Source organism: Hemicordylus capensis, chromosome 2 (assembly GCF_027244095.1).
Source record: "Hemicordylus capensis ecotype Gifberg chromosome 2, rHemCap1.1.pri, whole genome shotgun sequence".
Taxonomy (NCBI): domain Eukaryota; kingdom Metazoa; phylum Chordata; class Lepidosauria; order Squamata; family Cordylidae; genus Hemicordylus; species Hemicordylus capensis.
This window is the reverse complement of record NC_069658.1, coordinates 111,227,711-111,248,843: the sequence shown is the minus strand read 5'-3', so window position 1 is coordinate 111,248,843 and position 21,133 is coordinate 111,227,711. Positions and strand designations below refer to the sequence as shown.

General features: G+C 43.7%; 1 protein-coding gene across 7 annotated transcripts in view; it reads right to left on the bottom strand.

The window, feature by feature from the left end:
- The window catches only part of CD274 (CD274 molecule), a 41,520-nt gene that overhangs the window by 8,747 nt on the left and 11,640 nt on the right, over positions 1 to 21,133 (bottom strand). For 5 of the 7 annotated variants that reach the window (XM_053302878.1, XM_053302881.1, XM_053302879.1 and 2 more), the window contains 3 exons: positions 9,289 to 9,355; positions 5,978 to 6,331; positions 3,377 to 3,670 (listed from right to left, as the gene is read on the bottom strand). In XM_053302878.1, coding sequence (XP_053158853.1) covers positions 3,377 to 3,670; positions 5,978 to 6,331; positions 9,289 to 9,355 — 715 coding nt within the window. Of the gene's footprint in view, positions 1 to 3,376; positions 3,671 to 5,977; positions 6,332 to 9,288; positions 9,356 to 17,529; positions 17,807 to 18,552; positions 20,884 to 21,133 lie in introns of those variants that run through there. The other 2 variants (XM_053302883.1, XM_053302884.1) reach the window with 2 other exon arrangements.

The window sequence follows — 21,133 nt, the reverse complement described above, 5'->3', positions numbered from 1 at the left end:
GGACCCGTGTCTTACTTTTAAAGGTGCCATACACCATCCCCCTTTCTGGCGCTGCCTTAAACTACTGGATTGGACCGAGCCGATTTGCCGGACCACAAACTGGTATGAATTCAGACCAGACCTCAAACCGCAGTCTGTGCAAACTCCCTAATTGCAGGGTCAACTTGTTAGGTTTGGTTTTGTTTTTTAAAAGCTCACATCATGTCATCATGGGACCACACAAGATCATAGCTCCCCTCCCATGAAAATAAAAATCTCAAGTAACAGAAGGTCCACACATCTGAGTTAACGTTATTTTAAAAAATAAAAAAATTACAGTAATCTTCTTTGTCTCTCCACTTGTTTTTTCTACATGTGGGGAGGCCAATGTCCTCTGTATTTTTCAAAATTATCTTCTATGGAGAGGCTACATATCCTCTCATCTTGTTTCCTATTCCCCTGCTTCACTTTGTATTTCTGTTCTGCTGTTTTCTCTACTGGAAACCACGTGCAATTATTTTATCTGGTGTTATCTAGTGTTACCCAACTTGTCAGGCACGATTGAGATTGCCAGAGAGATTCAAGCAATCAGCATAAGGCACTAAGAACTCAAGTTAGTGTCCTATCAGGCCCTTTCAAAGATCCAGAGAGGTCTGGCCCACTTCCAGCTTTTGAGGTCCCAGGCATAATAAATTTTAAATGAGGACACATGAAAACAAAATAAGGCACCATAAATGCTAAATCACATTTTTGGTCTGATAGGGATGTGCATAAAAACACATTGCAAAACTTAACAAATACAACAACATTTTTAACAAGTGTCTAAATTTGAGGCCCGCTTTGAACTTGAGGCCCAAGCCAAATGACCCCCCTCCTCCGATTGGGTCCTTTGCCTTATTGAGGATGTCAAATGTGCATTTCATTCATGTCTTTCTGCACTGCAGAGTCTCCTGGGCATGGGGTTCCTTGGCCCTTTACACTGAAAATAAGGGGTGGCACAGGATCAGCCCCTGTTCAGTCTGATCTTTGATGTCAGCACAGGGCTTCCTCCCACTCATCCCACTTCCTATCTGCCTGTTTTAAAGTGCACATAGTTCTATAGTATAGAATCTATATCGCATAGAATCTATAGTACACAGCAAAGTCCTGTGTTTATGCTTTCTTAGGACAAACTAGACAATATGCCTGCATATGGCATATCTGAGGCTTCTGTGTTTGTTTTTAAGTGCAAAAAGTAGTCTTTGAGGCCCTGATTTAGACTGAGACTATGGGGGAGGGTGCCTTTAACCCTTGGTCCTGGTTCACTTCTAATCCAGATCAGGCCACCATTGGGGTTATTTGCACCGGGGATAGTTCACTGGTGCCAAGCACTCCAGAAAGATCTTCTTGTAATACTTCCATTGCCTTGTATGTAGATCAGTATCTCCATATTATAGATGTAGGGCTGATGCTAAAAGGTAGCAGCTTACTTAAAGCTATTCAATAAGTTCAAGGCTGGAGCTAGCTTTGAATCTTGACTGTAGCTCAGTCTCATAGTCACTGTGCTACACCAGAGCTGCTTTGTTGTCCATGGACATGCTAGTTAAGGTTGGCACCTGTCTATTTTGAGGGTTGGGGGTTATTTTTAGCCTCAGTCAACAATGTTAAAATAAGCACCAGTATATGCAAACTGGAAGTTGTTATAGAGCTGGCATCAGTTTGCATCTTTTTCATGCATAGTGATTCTCAAGAGTGTGCAAAAGTGCCCTCTGGCCTTGGACCTTTCAGAGGTCATGTCGCATAAACTGGGATGAAATGGCAAATCCTATACATTTCAAAATATCTGCTTCAAATGTAACATCCAAAGTAAAGGCAGGTGGGTCTTCCTGTGTGTTGTGAATTAAATTTGGGTGTTTCAGAATTTGTCATGTTTCAGGATACAAGATCTATGTCTTTGCCGTTATATGACCTAGGGCCAGCTTAGGACTATTTAGGACATGACCTAAATGCCTTAGGACTGCATTGACTAGGAGAGCGCCTCCTTCTGAATGATCCCCATCACACATTAAGATCATCAAAAGAGGTCCATCTCCATATCATGACTGCTTGTCTGGTGACCCAGTTCACTTCAAAGTTTATTACGGTCCATGACCAGCACAACAAGGGGGGGGGGGAAATACAGTAAAAATATAAACAACAATTAAAAAGATAACAAGTCAACAGTCTAACCCACCAACAATATTATAACTAAGAGGTTATAGGGCAGCACTAGAATAATTAAAAACTGACTAGAATTATTAATTAAAAACTGGTAACCCAGGAGCAGGCCTTCTCTGTGGTCACTCCTAGGCTGTGGAATGCACTCCCTATAGACATTTGTGGTTTAACATCTTTATCAGACTTTAAAAGAGCCTTTAAGACACATTTTTTTAGCCAGGCTTTTAGTAATTTCTGATTTTAAAATTTTTAATTGCTGTTTAGATTTTTTAAAATTGTAATTTCTGATTGGGTGAGATTGTTTAATTCTTGTTTTAATAGCTGGTCTTATTTGTCTTTGTTTCTGTGAACTGCCTGCAGCCTCTGGAGTCAAGCGGTATATAAAACAAACAAACAAACAAACAACAGAAATAGAGGTCATGACTCTCCCGAAACACTTTTGGGACTTGTAGTTTGGCGAAGGTGGTGAGAATGATGACTATTAAACCAGTTTAAGTCTGAGTGTTTGCCTTTAAGGCAAAAGTAATTCATACTTCCTGCTTCTGTATAATGCCTGAAGCAACTCACAGAAAGGAACTTGAGTTGCTAACATATACACAGTCAAACAACAAAGACTAATTGGCTAAGTGCCAATTTGATATTAAACAATTGACCTTCTAGGCATGGCAAAGGTAGGCTTATTTCCATATAAGATTTGTCTGGCAACAGAAATATTTGGTGAGAATTTAGACAGAAAAGTCAGGAATACCCAATTGTTCTAAAAACATTCATGGTTAAACAACTTCTTGATATCGTATTTCTGAGTGTTTTCAGCATTAGTGGGGATCAGGGAACATAGCAGAGGCAAAGTTCTTTTCCAATGTATACAAGGCATTACACTTTATGACTCTTCATACTTGATGCTTTTAGGTGGACACTAACATATCTTAAGTGTGTACCTAAAATTTAATACGTAAATATGAGAAATATGTGTTTGCATTCACATGTATCATATAGTCACTCTAGTCAGAGGGCCAGCATTGGCAGACTCAGCCTGCAACAGTCCTATGTACAGTTACCTGGGAATAAGACCCACTGAACCCAGTGGGACTTACTCTTGAGTAAATATGCATAAAGTTATGCCCCTGTTGGTTGGGGTTTGCTCCCATTGGTGAAATGGTCCTTTCTTTCCATATTCTTGTATAACATTAAGAAATATCACCTGTTACATTTAAGGTAGCAGTTGTGTTCTCTTGATATACTTTATTCCAAAATATGCAGTAAAAGGTGCCCGTCACATTTATGTTGACTCTCAGCATACTGGTTACATGGTACAGTTGATTTGGTCCTCTCTTGTATGTTGTGTTTGCTTTGTTAAGCAAGACTGGACGATCCTTAGTGTTCCAGAAAACCTCTGCCACTGGATAACCTTCAGATTGGCATGTGAGCTCCCATTCTTTGGGCCCATCGATTGCATGGATAGGTATAATTGTTGAACGAATGTTTCTATAAGGAACTAAGAAAGAAAACATTAATTCATTGTTCATATCATATGTTTTATGGTGCATGTATTCCTTTTATTTCTGTGCCCCACCCTGGTTTTGGAGGAAACAGTTCGGTGCTTTCATGTAGGCTGTACAATACAGTAACACTCTAGCTAAGGAATGAACAGACTGATTGCTACCTAATCCTGATTCTACAAAATCATCCTTCCAGATCAAATATTTACAAGAAACTGAAGAGAGACTTCCTTCCATCCATCAAACCAGGGTCCCTGATTCACCAGTAGTGGTCCCATTTCCCAACAGGGCCAAGAGCTAGGCTCTTTCCACTTATAGATTATTGTATTTATATGTAGTGTGTGGCAGTAGAAACTAAGGAGACTAGACGTACAATGTAAAACTCAAAGCAAGAAGAGGCCTGTTTGAGAAGGGACAGTTCCTCTACCCTGACTTGGGAGACTGTGCCCCCCTTCTGTCTCATTTCCTTTTATGATCTGGAGGAGATCTGGTCTTGTGGTAGCAAGCATGACTTGTCCCCTTAGCTAAGCAGGGTCCACCTTGGTTGCATATGAATGGGAGACTAAATGTTTGAGCTCTGTAAGATATTCCCTTCAGGGGATGGAGCCGCTCTGGGAAGAGCAGAAGGTTCCAAGTTCCCTCCCTGCTGCCAGGCTGTGAAGACAATCCAGCTAGATGGACCTATGCCAGCTTCCTATGTTCTTACAATACTCCTGCTTGCTAGCTCCAGTCCACACAGCAATTTCTATTTTTGCAAATTGAATTCTGCAGAATTGAACACAGAGCTGACCTCTCACTGTGACCTCCATTCTAAGGAGTTCCCAGAGAGAAGCTTGTACAAGCATCAAGTATGCTGAAAATGCATGCCTGACAATCCACAGAAGGATCAGCCAATGTTCATAGTGATTACCAGTGGTTCAAATGGACACATCCAGATTTCTAATGAGGCCAAGTGAGATGGCTACCTCAGGAGGTAGATTGGTAGAGGTTGTCCCACCAGCCACATCTTCCAGCCAACTGCCTCCCCAAACCTCACAACCAGTGGCAACATGCAGCAGCAGTAGCAGCAGCCACCTCCTCACCCAGCCCTCTCCAGGCCCTGTCCAAGCTCCTACCAGCATCTTAAGGTGGCATCTGAGTCCCTACTCCCTTGGTATGCACAACATGCCACACACTATTTCCCCCTCCCAATCTTCCCCATTGGCTCCTGAAAATCCACAGCTGGGACTTAGGCCTGGGCAAGGAAAGTGAGGTTGGCTGTGACTGCTGCTGCTGCTGCTGCTGCTGCTACTACATCACCGCCACCAGGTGAGATTTAGGGAAAGCTAGTAGAGGTGGTCAGTGGACAATCCACCACCTCTGCCAAACTGCTGCTTGAGGCAGCTGCCTCACCCAGCCTCATCAGCAGATTGACTGTGCACCTCTGACTTTTTAAAAGCCAAGAGAAGGAAGCAGAAGATGAAGTGAGGATGCTGGGCTAGGAGCAGCACTCTGCTTCCCTCACTTTTTCTTCTGCTGCCTGCCCTTGGCTTTGGAAAAGGCAGAGATAGGAGTGGGGGAAGCGAATGAGAGCAGCAGTGGCAGCTGTCACTGGATGAGGCAAGGAGGCAGCATGCCATTCCCTCTGGAGCAGGGTAAAGAGGAAGGGCTCTTCCAGTCCCACCGCAGGGAGAAGGGCATGGCAAGATGGCTGCACCAAACGCTCTGCTCATGGCAGGGAATCTGGGAACACAGCATGCTCTGTGCAGAAGATCAAGGCTCGGAGGGAAATCAGGGCTTAGGATAGGGAGATCAAGGTGGGTGGAGCAGAGATGGGCACATCAGGGGAATTTGTGCCCAATGTGCTCCCCCCACTGAGAGTGGTGGTTCATCACATCACCTCATGGGTGATGTGGAGGGGGGATGCGCAGGGACGGAGCACCGGTACTTCTCGGTTTCTCAGGCTGTTGGGGTGGGCATGGCCATGGGGGTTGTCATGGAGAGTGCCTGCACTTCTGAATTTGCAACTACATCAGGGGAGCAGCCTTGGGCCAGGCCTGCCAATGCACCAGGAGGAACAGTTCAGTCAAACTCAGTGGCTGACATCCAGACTAAGTTATACAATAGTGCTATTCAGAGGTTATTCTAAAGGACTACCAGATTTCAAGAGGACTTCCACTGAGTCATTTAGTCAGGTTGTCAGTCACTGACTGTCACACCAAGCATTAGTTGGTTCACATTCCTGCCTTCCAGCTTTGCACTACAGTTGCTAGGGGAAGCTGCCATCTGGATGCAACTGTGGACTTTCTACAAAAAATACTCACCTATTACATCCAAAAGTAGATCTTTGTAGTCAGCTCCCTCGTAATCAACAATGCATAGATAAATCCCTGCATCAGTGAAGGTCACTTTGGTGACCTGAAGCACAACATGTCCCAAGCTCAGTTTATCTTTAAACAAAGCCACTCTGTTCCTGAAAATGCTGTGCTGGGTTTTTAAATCTTCTTTCCCTTTGTGCAGTTTGTAGACTTTTTTGCTTGGTTCTTCTTTTTTCTCCCAAATGATGCTCAATTGCTCAAGCTTTAACTGGCCTTCTACTGGAAACCTGCATTCCATTGTAACATTGTTCCCATATTCTGCCACATACAATGGGTTGTAAGCTTCAACTGTGAATAAAGCTGAAAATAAGAAACAGAACAGTTTCTCTCAAAACTGAATCCAGACTGTCAAAACTATAATCACTCTATCAGGAAGATGCTAAACATGTGCTTGAGCCATTCAGACTGGAAGAAGGAATGTTTAATGGCTTGCCGTCTCCAAATCACTTCCAAGCAATTTTCCCCTGTGAGGTTTTAAATGTAGATCCCCTTCCTTCACTGCTGCTTCTCTGTTCCTAGTGGTCCCTGCTGTAAGCAGTTTTCCTGCTTTAAATGGGCTCTCAGGCTATCCATCCAAGGATCTATGTGTAACATGAATTTTGAACCTATGAGAGGCAAATGTTCCTCACTAAAACTTAGCGTGAATCAGAACTAAGGTGGGTGATCTGGGAGGGTTTCGACAAGCAAATCACCAGGTCATAGTCTTAGAGAATAGCACCAGGGTGGGGTGGGCATGCTCACAAATTCACATTCTCAAAAACACATACATTTCAATGCCACCTCTTTGTGCACTGAGAACAGTTTTCAACAGCTAAAAGCATAAAAATTATACAACTCAGATGTAAAACTTGTAAAGAGAACAATCAAATCCTATAACTCAATTAAACACAGAAAATACCCCAAAACTAGGGCGGCTCTTCCATGAGGCAGGGTGAAGTGGTCGCTTCAGGCATAGGAGGCGCCCACAAGTGCCAGGCCACTACAGAGGCCACTCTGCTGCTCACTGCCACTGTTTCTCACCCCACTGAAGCACCGTGTTCATTTTCCCCTCCTCACTTCACTGAGGCATGCCTCTTCTGCCCCCTGCCATCTGGGCTAGGAACTGCGGTGCCACTACTGCCTGGCTTTGTGGCACAGTCTGAGAGTGCTTGCATGATGCTGCCACTGCCTTGGCAACATGGCCTGAGAATGCTGGCACTCACTCACAGACCGGGGCGGGGCGGAGGGCACACATTGCATTGTCCTTTGACACAGGCAGCAAAGTGTCTTGGACCTTCCTGCCCCAAACAAATAGCAAAGGCTGAGGTCACACTTTAGCAGACTTTACTTCTAAAGCACTAGCAGTTAAAGGAAAAGTTGAATAGATCCTTTTTGGGTTGTTTTTTTAAAACCCTGCAAACCAAACACACTAGTTTACATGATTGCCATCCTCTTCTTAGAAGGCCAAGGCAGCTTTTTGTTTGTAACTTAGGTATTCTGTTGTAGCACAATCCAATGTGTGTTTACTTAAAAGTAAGCTCCACTGTGCTGAAGGAGATTCACTCCCAGGTAAGTGCATAGTATTGCAGTCTTATTCACCCTTAGCAGGAGCCAACTGTTTGGGGCACCATTGCAATATGAGTTTGTGGTGGCATGTGTTTTGAAAGACCTCAGAATAGTAGTGTATCAGCTGGTAACCTCCAGGTTAGACTATGCGCTCTATGCAACCTTTGTACATTGTCCAGGAAATTCAATTAGTCCAAAATGTGGTAGACAGATTGGTCTCTGGTATAGCCCAGAGAGACCATATCATGCCTGTTCTTAAAGAGCTGTACTGGCTGTTGGTATGTTTCCAGGCAAACTATAAAGTGCTGATTATTACCTTTTGAGCCTTGAACGGCTTAGGCCTGAGTTACCTGAGAGAATGCCTGCCTCTGCAAGATCCCCACCGCTCATTAACACCCTCAGGAAAGGTCTGTCTTAGGGTGCCACCAGAGCGTCTGGTGGCAACATGGGATCGGGCCTTCTCAGTAGCTGCCCAACTGTGGAACAGGCTCCACAAGGCAATAAGAGGGTTATCATCCCTGGAGGCTTTTAAGAGACCTATAAAGACCCACCTCTTCAGCCTGGCTTTTAATAATAGAGTGGTTTTAATAGTTTTAAATGAGTTTTAATTTTCATATTTTAAATTGTTTTATTTTACATTTTATGTCAATATTTTAAATGGTTTTATTTCTGTGCACCACCCTGAACTATTGGTGGATATAGGTCAAATAAAATAAATACAAAATTTCCTCCACAGGAAATGATTCAGACAACCCACTTGCAAAAAGCTGAACGTGAACACAGTTGTTCTGTGCCCCACAATAGTGTTATTCAGCATCAAAGCAGTACAAAATGGAACTGTGACTAAAACAAGCGCGCAAACAAAACCTCAGTGGAAATGCCAAAATACCTGAGGTAGATCTGAAACTGCACACAACTCTTCAGGCAATAGGAAACATTGGGGGTAGGGGATGACAAAAAGGTAGCTGCCCCATAGAAATAAACTCACAACAGTCTGAGCCCGTGTAGTCAGCTGTATGCCCCTTACTCCAAAGTCAGCATTCACAGATTGGCACTCTCAGTGCAAGAACTACAGGGCTTGCTAAAAATACAGTCTAAAAATACAGACTACGCTGCAGCATGGTGGCTGGCACCCACTCACTGTTCATTGAAAGAAGACTTCTAGGTCACTGTAGTGGGCGGGCGGGTGGGGCATAAAAAACAAACAATCTATACTTGCTAGAACACTTGGTTGCTTGCCTTTTTTTCTGTTTTGTAAACTGAATGAATATATCTGATTCATCCCGAGATGTGAATTGGTTATATGTGTTTAATGCGTTCCAATTGTTGTAATTTATTTTTGCCTGTAGTCCGTTTATATGTGTAAAAAGTTATCACAGACCCCAAAACGTAACTGGAAGGTTGTTCAAATTCAGGGAAAAGCGTAAGATCCCACAAAATGACCAAGCAAAAATCCCCAGGAACACTTCTGCTGCCTTAGGTGAGTTAGTTAGATATCAAGGACACAGAGCCAGGTAAAGGAAGGCTGTTTTTAGGGGTAAAATGGTAAAGGCCAGTTGTTTATAAACAAAACAATAACTTTTTGAGTTGGTCACCCCAAAACAATTGTTCTCTGGGTGGCTCACAAATACCCTGCTCAGGGTGGCTGTTGTTTTAAAAAATATATTTTTATGCTACTGTTTTAAAAGAAACCTCTATCAACATCTTCTTACCGTTCAGGAAATGAAACTGAGATACTAACAAATATACAAACAGAAGAGTTTCCATGATGCTGATAATCTGAAAAGGAAAAAGAAAGAATGAATATGTATTTGCTGACTCTAATCCACTCAGAACACAGTTGCTGCTGCTATGTAGTAGTTGTTTATTTACGATCTTAGATCAAACATAGCTGCTGCTATGAAAACCTATCTGTTGTATCTTATGAAGAATTTGTTTGTGCGAAATCAAGTCATACTTCTCGATGACCTACAGACACCAAATTTTGCATACACAATCCTGCCACTGAAATTAGTGGAATGCACTACTTTTTACACCGCAATATGCTTGATGAATTTTTTAAAAAAATTAAGAAGAAATTCTGAATATCATACTTTCTAGTTACCTACAGATATCAAATTTGGCATGAACAATCCTGCCACTTAAATTAGCTGAATGCACTACTTTTTTACACTGCCATATGCTGGGATGGGGGGAGTTTAATTTTGGGGGGATAAGTTCTAGAAGAATTTCTGAGTATAATCATATTTGAACTCCTTATTGTTCTCAACTGATTTTAACACTCAATAATCAGATCAATAATTCCAGAATGACATCATCCCCAAAAGAAGCATTCTCAAATTCAAATTTACTATTATTCAAATTTACCCAATATGGTGGTAATTCAACAAAATGAATGATGTTTGCAGTACAAACATCATCCAAATTTCAAACTGTTCTTTTACGAGTACATTAATAAAAAATTCTATGACATGTACAGGTAGCCACTGAATAGCGGTTTTGCCCTTTCCCAGACAACCTCACTGTATACCAATTCCGTTATCATGGGGGGTAGTTTTGGTTACTCACAGTTTTCTACCTCCCCACACAGAAATAAATTGGTATACTTTAAATAACCACTTTTCCTGCTTCTCAGCTGGTGTGGAGAGATTTAAAGAGGCTGCATGAGAAGCACAGGCTGCTGCATCCACTCTCACCTCTTGTGTGCTTCTTGGTTCTGTTTCTCTGCCCTGTTATTATGGTCGCATTCACACGTAACATGGAACCGCAGACCCAATGGACCCGTGGTTCCGCTCCTCACCCCACCCCACCCCACTTTCCTATCCAAATTTGGATGTTGTCAGCGAGACTGCAGAGAGGAAGGGGAACGGGCTATGAGGGCTTCCTTCCCTCCAGTTGAAGGGAACGCAGTCTGTGGTTCAATGCAGGCTACGCTGAACCTCGGGTTGGGGCGATGAAACCCACTATAACCGGAGGGTTCAAATTGGAGTTCCAGAGACAAAACCTCGGATCACTCGTGTCATGGAACCAGAGTTGCACACATTCAGATGGAATGGTTTGACAACCTCTGGCCACTTAAACTCCTGTTCTACATTCTGTACGAATGCAGCCTCTGTCTGAGTTACCAAACGCAAGTTCTCCAAAAACAAACACTGGCTGACATCCTTACTAGAGTCTCTTTTAAATTAATATGTAATTTCAATGGGATTTTCCTTGAATATATTATGTCAGGATATCAGCCACTGTCTTTGACTTCACTGGTGGATTTTCTCTTTTTACAAACTTACAAAAATTCTCATAAAAACCTATTTTGGCTATTGTTTTGCACAAACACAAGGAATCAAAGTACTGATTTTAAGTCACTCACCAAATCAGGTTAGGGAACATGTTCACAAGAAAGACATTGTGCTGACAGGATAAGTGTAAGCAATGATTGCTGAAACCAAGTTTTAAAAGGTCAGTTGCCATATAGCATCAGACACTTTTAACACCTCCTAATGCTCAGCAACAGTGCAAATATCAAAGCAGAATAACTTGGTGGAAATGTAATGAATAAGTGTTAGGTAGGTTGGTGGGAATATTTGTCATAAATACCAGGCGGCATTTAAAATGTGGTTCTAGCTATGAGTATTTGAGAAGAAATTTGAGTACCCTGATGTCAGGAACTATCTGTGCTAGAAATCGGAGAACCTGCATACAGGAGCTCCATGTGGCAGCCACCTGAACTACAGCAGCCTTGCCAGGCATGGACATCTCTGGTCCTGAACTTACCAACCAGGACAGTGTTGGGAATTCTCTCTGGTAAGAGAAACCCTTTTTCATTATAGCAGAGTGCACAGAGGCACAATACAGCAGAATTTAGTTAGGCATCCGTGTATGCTGAGAGCAAAGTAACTTGGAGCCAGTTCATAGTTTCAAATCAATATGAGTGGTATTTATTAGAGAACTCCATTCTAGATAGGAAAGTGAGGAGTTAGGATCTCTAATCTATCCAGCGAGCTGGATGCATATGGATTCTGCATCTCTGCACACATGGTGCAGGGAGAGAGGAGCCTGCATGTTACAAGGTAGAAGGAAAAGGAAGAAGAAGAAAGAGCGAGGAAGTGGCTGGGAAGGAAGGAAGGAAGTGTCCCTGAGAGTTGCACTCTACATTCCAAAGGGATAGTGTCAGAGCAGTAGAGAAGGGACAACCAGTGTCTTGACCCTCTAGCCCTCTGACTCACTAGTCTGTCCTCCTATGTCATTGAGACAAGAGACAGTGCATAGTCCTTCACTTCCAACAGACAGGAAGTATATAAAGGCTTCCTGCCTGGGCTCAGGCATTGCCTCAATCTCAAGATCTCCTTCTTTGAACTACTACTTGGCTTCTCTAACAGTTCGCTCTGCTTCTGACTTCTAATTTACTGTTTGACCCCTGGGTTGCCTACCTGCTTATTCCTGACCTCTGGCTTACTACTTGATTCCTAGTTTGTCCGCTTGGCTTTGACCCTTGGCTTCAGCTCTGACTTGCAGCTTCTCTCCCGATTCTAGTTTGTCTGCTTGTTTTTGACCCTTGGCTTTGGTGTTGACTCTTGGTTTGCTCCCTGACTCCAGTTCCTGTTCTGTTCCCTTACTCCTGGTTCCCTGCTGGGCTCTCCTGCTCCTGACTTCAAACTCCAGCCTACCCATGACCCAGTGCTGACACCTGAAATGTTTGGAACTGTCTAGAACTACTAATGGTTAAATTATGAGGTTTTCTAGATGGCAAGAAAAGGTAACATAAACAGAGCTTGTGAATAAATATAAGCCAAATGTTTACAGAGAATTCAGTCCCATCTGCCGATGGTTTTTGCCTTTCCTTCCAGGAACTGACAGGAGATCACATGGGAAGAAGGCTCCTGATGCAATTTTCACTGCACCTACTGCTGGCCAGTTCATGCTTTTCATCGCAAAAGGCAAGAACTGGCCAGCAGGGGCACAGCAAAATTTCCAAGGGTCCTTTCTGGCAAATTGAATTAATCAAGAAAATCAAGAGCTGGCCAGCAGCGAGAACAGTGCAAATTGCACGAGGAGCCTTCTTCCCATGTGAGTTCACCATCAAATCCCATGTGATCTCACCATTAGATTAGTGACAATCTAAGGGAGGGTCTGGATTCACTATAAGCTCCTAGCTTATTTTTATTCAAAAGCTCTGTTTATAATGTTGCTTATATAATCTAGAAAATCTCTATATTTGGTGTAAAGAAAACAGAAATGTGGCTACCTTTCCCATCCCAAGTTGATTTTCTGCACTCAGGCCATAGCTGAAATGAATTAAATAAAAATCAAGGCAGTGACAACTGTTAAAGACTGCAAATATGCACTCTCAAGCAAAATGGGCAGGCTGATCCTATGGCCCAACCAAGATGGCTGCCACTACACCAGGGTGTTGTAGGGATAGGCCCCCACCTCTATATCCATGATCGGTCCAGCATTCCCACACAGATACAAAGTTGACAACCTGGAATCCTAGAAGCAGCCAGAGACAGAAAAGGCCCTCTTGATTGCAAATATTTCTGCTCACAGAGGGACGAATACAACGTGACGCATGAGCCTAGCTCAGCAGTTTCCCCAGCCCCAGACCTCACAGGGAGTGAAATTCCAGGGATTTCCTCTTAGAAGGCTTCCTGATAAGTCTCAAGGATGATGGTATAGCCTCTGACACCACTCCAAGCATCCAGGGATCAGGGGCATAGCAAGGTTGGAGTGGGCCCTGGAATAAAAGTGAAGATGGGCCCAGTGGGCCCCTGCCTGCCTGCCTGCCTGCCTGGAATGTGCCCGAATTGTTTTGCCACCTCGTTAGTAAGGTGCTGAAATGATTTGGGCAGCTACATCCAAAGCGTTTCGGCAGGGGGCAAGTGGTAGCTTTAAGAATGCGGCACACAGGTTCTTACCTGCTCCTCCACTGCCCCACTGCTGTTCCAGTTGTGGTGCTGTCCTTCCCAAAAGGCCACACATGGCTGTGTCATGGCAGTGGCAAGCACCTGGCCATGTGCGTGCCACCACCACGACACAGCTGTGCTCTGCCTTTGGGGAAGGTCAGTGCTGCGAACGGAACAGCAGTGGGGCAGCGGAGGAGCAGGTAAGGGCCTGCGTGCCTCATGCTTAAAGCTAGCACTCTCCGCCACTGCCCCCACCCCTTTGAGGTGCTCAAAATGATTCATACAAATCCCTACCCCCTGCCTTCTTCAGAGAAGTGTGAGGGAAGGACTAAAAGCAAGATGTCTTCCAGTCAACAGGGGAGCTCTCTCCCAGGGACTTTTGTCCCCCGCTTGCTCAGTTGTAGCTATGCTCCTGCTAGGGATGTTTGATTAAAATAAGAAGTCTGATCTAAGTGGTAAGTTGCTATAGTTGGATTTTAAAACTAAAATGACAAAATCCTAGAAGGCTCTGATCAATATTACCCAATACTCAATCAAGCCAACATGTGTCCCCTGTTGAAAAGGGCAAGCCGCTAAAGTGGCCAAGCTGTACCCAACCATTGACAGGTAGGAAGTCATTTGTTTAAGCCCAGTCAAAAAACCCATGAAGAGCACCCACCTCAGTGGCCCTTTTCAATACTTTAATTCCACTGGGAAGCAAAGGCCAAATCAGGGATAACTGGAGGACCTTTGAGCCAGGTGAGACATAGAGGAATTGGGATGCCAGGAATTCCATAAGCCACACTATCTTCTGACCCTACCATCCTGCTTGGCTGAACATTCTATCCAGCAATCAGTAGATCTAAGAGAGGTAATGTCATCCCCTGGTCAATGCTTTCCCCCAGCCTGCCTCAGGACAGATCATTTGCCTGGCTCTATCACCACATCTCTCTCTTTCTGCACTCTACTATGCAGCAGCTGAGCCATCTGTAAAAAATCTTTGTTTCTGCTTGGTGCCTATGTGGCAATCTCTTTCCAGATTAGGGATGTGCAAAACGTTTCAGTGTTGAAACGTTTCAACTTGAAACAGGCTTTTCCGAGTGTTTTGAGCTCAAAACAAAATGCCCTTTAAATGAAGGGTGTCATGCCCCTGTCCTCAGATAGCAAAGAAGAAGGGGAAGCTGGCAGTCCTCCAGCAGCTACAGGAGTACCTGAAGGGCAGAGTCCGGCTGTCAGCCCACAGGAGATAGCTGAGGCAGGTCCGGTCGAAGCTTCAGGACAAGCAGGGCCATCAGAGGCAGCAGAGACAGGGAGTGGAGAACAGAACACTGAGGGAAATGGCAAACCACCTCTGCCTCCTCACAAGAAAAGATTGATGAAATGCTGACAACAGGTGGAAGTGCTCAAGAGAAGTAAATGGCTGCTCAACAGGCCAAATAAACCCTGAATCTGTGCCAGCTGGCCGAAGGTGGAGAAAAATTAAGCCAGGCTATAAATTAAGTCTGAAGGCTGCAGCCAAACGTTGGAAGCAGTGTGTCTCCTGGAGCCTGCTTCAGCTGAGCCTCAGAGGAACCCCAGCTTTGTGTTGGTCTCTAGAAACCCAGGCTTTTCCTGCTTTAACTCGGCTACCTGACCAAGCCCTGACAACTGTACATCGCTGCTAAGTCTCCCCTAGGAACGCCTTGCACTCCTTTTGCTCTGGAACCGTGCAATCTGGTGAACAGACTGAGTTTGCAGGGGAGGCTGCCTGAACTTGGAACTGTAGTAAACTGGTTTTTTTGTGTGTGTTTTTCTTGCAGAACAAAGAGGACCTTCCAGTGACCTTGACAGAGACTGAGACTCTGACGCCGGACAGACAGGCTCCTAACAAAGGGCTTGTTCTGAGCTCAGAACAAAACAAATCCATTTTGATTTGAAACATTTAGATGTTTTGAGCACCATTGTGGAGGCCTGTTCTTCCATTGCTGATTGGTTTTCTGGCACTGGCTTGTGATCCATAGGATTCATCACTCCCACAGGGTTTGGGGGAAAGGTTAAAAATTTATTTTAAATCACCTGGTTCATTTATTTTGTGGATTGGGTGGTAGGTAGCACCCATCATGTCCTACCACCCAACTCACTTTGGTGTCCCTAGGAGCTACCCATGGGGAACAATGGGGTGTTTTGAATTTCTCCATTGTTTGCTATGGCTTCAAACATTTTGAGGTTTGTTCCATTGAAAGAACCACGTTGACCGCTGTCTCAATGAAACATTCTGACCACTTGCTTTTTGTTGACCATTGTTGACCACACAATCGCACAACATTTAGTTGAGAAATACACAAGATCCTCCAAATCTACCTTATTTCCTGCATTCATAGACTTTAAAGCTGTGTTCGATTTAATATCTAGAGTACGCACATGGTCCAGGTTCCACAGCACCTCAGTTAATAAGAGGATCTTTCTGCTGATAATCAAACTGTATGACAACATAAGTCTTAGAGTGAGATGCAACTGGCAGGCCAGTTATCTTGGCCTATTAGGACATCTAGCGGGGTCAAACAAGGGTGCATTCTGCCCTCATTGTTCAATATCTATGTTAACTCTTTAATCCAGTTAAATGTTTTAAGTATTTGAGGGTTATATTTCAGGATTCTGGGAGGAAGACTGCCCAAATTAGATATGCTGCTGCTCAGGCACAGACACATGCGTCAGCAACTGTCAACTTCCACAGGTGGCAAGGAGAGATGTTCATTCCAGCTGCCATCAACTAATTCAAGGTGAAGTCAATGGCTCAAATGTTATATGGAACACAGCTGAGACCCTATGCTAACTATTCCTCCTGGATTCAGTCCAAGACAGGTTCTTAAGAGCATTATTTCTAACCCCTGTATTTCTAATGCCATTCTGCGAGTGGAAGCTGGTGTTATCTTAATAGAGGCCAAAGCTTGTTATCTAATACTAATAAACTGGACAGGAATCAACTTAATTCCCTCTGATCTCCTTCCCTTGTTGTTATTGGATAAGTACTGCTTGAGCTGGTAGGAGAACTGTGTTAGAAAACTCTGTACCTACAGTCTTTTGCCTGAGGCAATCCTCTCTGCGGGATTAGTCAGGGTGAAATAACTTATTAAACGAAGGATCTGGGATATTGAGTTTCAGAATGACCTGTTGAGGACATCTAAGTCATTCTACCTGCTCAGTGGTGGGATGAGAACTCACCCAGCAGATTATTAATTTCTCTTCACCTTTCCTAAACATAGATGGGCCTTCTCGAGGGCCCGTATGTAAATGTCACTCTGCGCCCTGTAACTCTGAGGAGATCAAGTAAGTTACACATGTGTTCCTGTGGTGTGTCTTTTATATAGGTCTTAGGTGAAGGTTAATTGACCCTGTTTTACATAACCTCCCAGGACAATCAACGAATTCTAAGTCAAATATTTGTTGACAGATGTGAATCCTTCTATCACACACAGAGTTGCGAAATTCTCTTCTGCAGTACAAGTTCTCTGCTCGCTAATGGTTAGATCCAGTATACAGATGTTATTAATATGGCTATGTTTAAATTTTGCATTTGTTTTAGGTGTTCTGAAGTTGGTCAAAGACCATAATAAAGACTAACTGACTGAAATCCTTTTCATGCACATCCGTACTCCAGATACCCCTCCCCTTCAAAAATGCTAGCCAGTTATCTGCTTCTGTATTAATTCCATCTCTCCAGCACTCCATAGTATTTAGCCTTCTGGTGTGCCCCAAACATGCTTTAGCCACTCTAGGAATCCTGATCTAAAGATCTGTCATTTTACTGATAAAATGCCTCTCGGCTTTTTGTTTTCATTGCAATTTTGGTTAGTTTCTTATTGTTTTCTGCTATTCCCCTGCTTGACACCACTTCTGTATTTATTCCCTACATAAAATGTACGTTTGATTATTTATAAGCAACATCTGAAAAGTCCCCACATGTGTCTCTTGTGGGTCAGCAAGGACATGTCATAACAGGGTGTGTCAGTGTAAATGTAGTCAGGATCATATGCTTTCCCAGATGCCAAATGAAAAGTGAATGAATAATATTTTTACATTTATTTATTTATTTACATTTTATATCCTGCTCTTCCTCCAAGTGTCTGGGGATGATGGGCGCTGTAGTCAAGCAACATCAGGGGACCCAAGGCTGGAAAACTCTCATCTAACTTTTCAACGCAGAACTGAACATCCACAGAATAAAACCCTTCTGTTTCAGTACATGTTCCCTCTTCATTCCCTTCTGCTTGCCATCTTAGGTGTTTCGGATTTGGGCCAAAAACAAAACAGGAAGAAAAAAAAACACACAACCCTAATACATCGTGGCAAAATAAGCAGGGATGACAGTAAAGATTGCTGACAATGTGTTGTGGCTGTAAGAATACTGGGAAAGCAGGACTAGAACTTCCAGCAAAATATGATAATCCATCAGAAAATATGTCATCCACTGAACTGCACCACTATCAGTTAACATTTGTTCCCTCCCTGTGCAATAAATACAAGGTCCCATTTATGCATCCATCAGATCTAGAGTAGCTTTTATTTTATTTTATTATTTATTTGGCATACTTGTATACCGCCTAAAACTCATGTCTCTGGGCAGTTTACAATAAAGCAGATTAAAAACAAAGTTAAAACTTTAAAACAATTATAGATTCTACAAATTAATTAAAAGCATGCATTTCACATTCAGTTTCTAGGTAATTTTAAGGTTTATATTCTAGCAACTAACTCCTCTATAACAAAAATGTGATAAAATAAATATATTTTAATATATTGTTATGACTGATACAATAGTCATAACAATACGAAAAGTAGGGACTACTTCTCACATACTTTTTAAAAAGATGTATCCCTAAATTTGTTTTAAAAGCATACCTAAAAATGTAAAGGATTAATGCAACATACAGGTTCACAAATGTATCTCTCCTACAAAGGACTAGGACTGACAGCATCTTCCTCTTCTATGTGCACTTGGTGGCAACCTGGGCTTGCTGCCATAAACACTAGCAAACAAGAAATTCCATGTGTATGGAAAATTTTATTTATTGATAATATTGCTATTATCTGGGCAAAATACAAAGTGCTGGTCATTACCTTTAAAGCTCTGAACGGCTTAGATCCGAGTTATCTTAGAGAGCGCCGCCTTCTACATGATCCCCACCGCATATTAAGGTCATCTGAGGCGGTCCGTCTCCAGTTACCACCGGTTCGTCTGGTGGCGACTCAGAGGCAGGCCTTCTCTGTAGCTGCTCCTGGGCTATGGAATGCCCTCCCGGCAGAAATCCGCAATCTGAATTCTTTACTGGCCTTCAGGAGAGCCCTTAAAACCTATCTGTTTGGCCTGGCCTTCCAGGGTTTTTAAAATAGTTGTAATTGGTTTTAATGTTGTAACCTGTTTTTCAGGGTTTTTTAATTGTTGTGATTGTTTAATTACTGTTTTATGATGTTTTAATTGTTAATTGTTTTACACTGTTTTATAATTTTTGTTTTAATTGTTAACTGATTGTAATGGTTTTGTTTTAATTGTAAACCACCCATTTTGGAAGGGCGGTATAAAAAATGAATGAATGAATGAATATAAATGCAATTCATTCTAGGCTCAAAGTGGCCTAAACTACAATGATAATATCTGCAGAAATGTATCTACATTTGTACAAATCAGTGCTTAACAAAGGAAGGTTTTCTTTTGGCATTTCCAGCAAAACCCTTCTGTATTTATTTAGAACAGGGCTGCACAACTTCAGCCCGCCAACTGTTGTTGGACTACAATTCCCATCATCCCTGACTATTGGCCACTTTGTCTGGGGATGATGGGAACTGTAGTCAGTGCCAGAGAAGCCAGTGCCAGAGAACCAGTCAGCAAGGGAGAAATGCCTGCCAAAATGGCCACTCGAATAGCACAGATAAATTCACGCCGAATCGACCTCAAATCTATTCAATTCTACCTCAAATCACCCCTTTATTTAAGGGGTGATTCGATTCGCAGTCGAATCTGCAAATCACTCCCGATTCAGCGCAAGTCAATTCACACCCAAATCAAATTGCACATCCTTAATTGCACATCAAATTGCCCGCTGGATCAGGCCCAAGGCCTACGTAGTCCAGCATCCTGTTTCACACAGTGGCCCACCAGATGCTTCTTGGAAGCCTACAGGCAAGAGGGATGGCATGCCCTCTCTCCTGCTGTTGCTCCCCTGCAACTGCAACTCTGTGCCAATATGAATAACAATATCCATCTTCACATCTGCTCTGTGAATTAAATTACAATTATTTCCATTTTATGGATGCGAAATTGAGGCTAAGAAAAAGTGATTTGTTCAAAGATACTGCATTCATGACTGAACTGGAATTTAAATCTACCTCCAGGATCAATGTGCTGTCTACCGGACTGCCTTAGCTCAGCACAGGACTGACTCCATACAGCACATGCCAGCTGCTAACTAGTGTCTGGGTGGATGGACAGACAGACAAACATTTATGAATACTGATGCTAGGAAACCATTGGCAGGTCCACATGTCTGTAAAATGGGGGTACAAAGTGGCCTACACAGATTTGCATGATCGTGAGCACTCACATATTTCCCTCCAGCCCAGATTGCTCGCAGTAGGGCTACCCAGCTTCTGTACCCAGCTTTTTTTACCAAGGGTGAAGGAGAGCAGAGCCCTCCTACCCAGATCAGTTGGTCATGTGAACCAGAGCACCACTCCTACCTGGGCTTCCAGCACTTGCTATACTCACACCTACAGAGCAACCATAGACACCTGGGCCCAGAGCGGCCATCTGCATAAGATGTGCTAGCCTCCAAAGCACACTCCATGCTCCCCAAGCACCACTGACACCTTTGGCAGAAAGCTGATGGTAACACACCATGTCACCTTCACCAACCATGCTCCTGAAAGCTGCAAGCACACCCCTGGAGCAGGTCAAAAGGGGTCAGACACAGGAGAGCCCCTGTGTCCCTGTGACCCCCTCACAGCATCCCTTCTTGAGGTCCCACAGCTGTCACCCTTGTGGGTAGTGTGAATAGATGAGCACCTTCAGGACAGGTACCCACTCTCATCCTTATCAGTCCCCATGGGTGGCATGGTCACAATGTCACCTGCGCAGCAGTGGCTGCCTCAGCAGAAACCCTGGGCTCACTGCACCAGTGTGGGACACACATCAGGATGTGAGGGGAAAATATGTTGCCATTGGACTGGGAAAGGGCTGACGAGGCTGGGGTGGGCACTCATCACCCAGTGGAGGGTGCGGGGGCATGTGTGGTGGCAGGGTGCACAGAGGGATGGGGTGGGGGAGCAGACCCTGATTGCTCCTGAGTTGTGTGCAAGTTCTACTTTTGAACCACAGTAGTGGTTCTGGTGGTTCAAAAAATGTGATTCACAAAGCAACGGTTAGGATGAGGTATGCTTGGAAAAGGAGGACAACAAGCACAGTCGCTCAGTTCATTGAGTTGGACAGTGATGTGACTGCCCAAGGTGATTGGGCAGGCACCCACATCCATGCCAGTCCAGCTGCAGAGCAGTAGGGCTGCCATTGTACTCCCCTCATTTCCTCTGGGGGTCTTTACTTGCCCTGGTAGCTGGTGCGAGGAGGGTGTGTTGCAGCTGGGTGCCCTGTGGGATGGGTCCTGTGCCCACCCTTCTGCCTGACAGTGTTTCTGCTTCCCAGAATGAA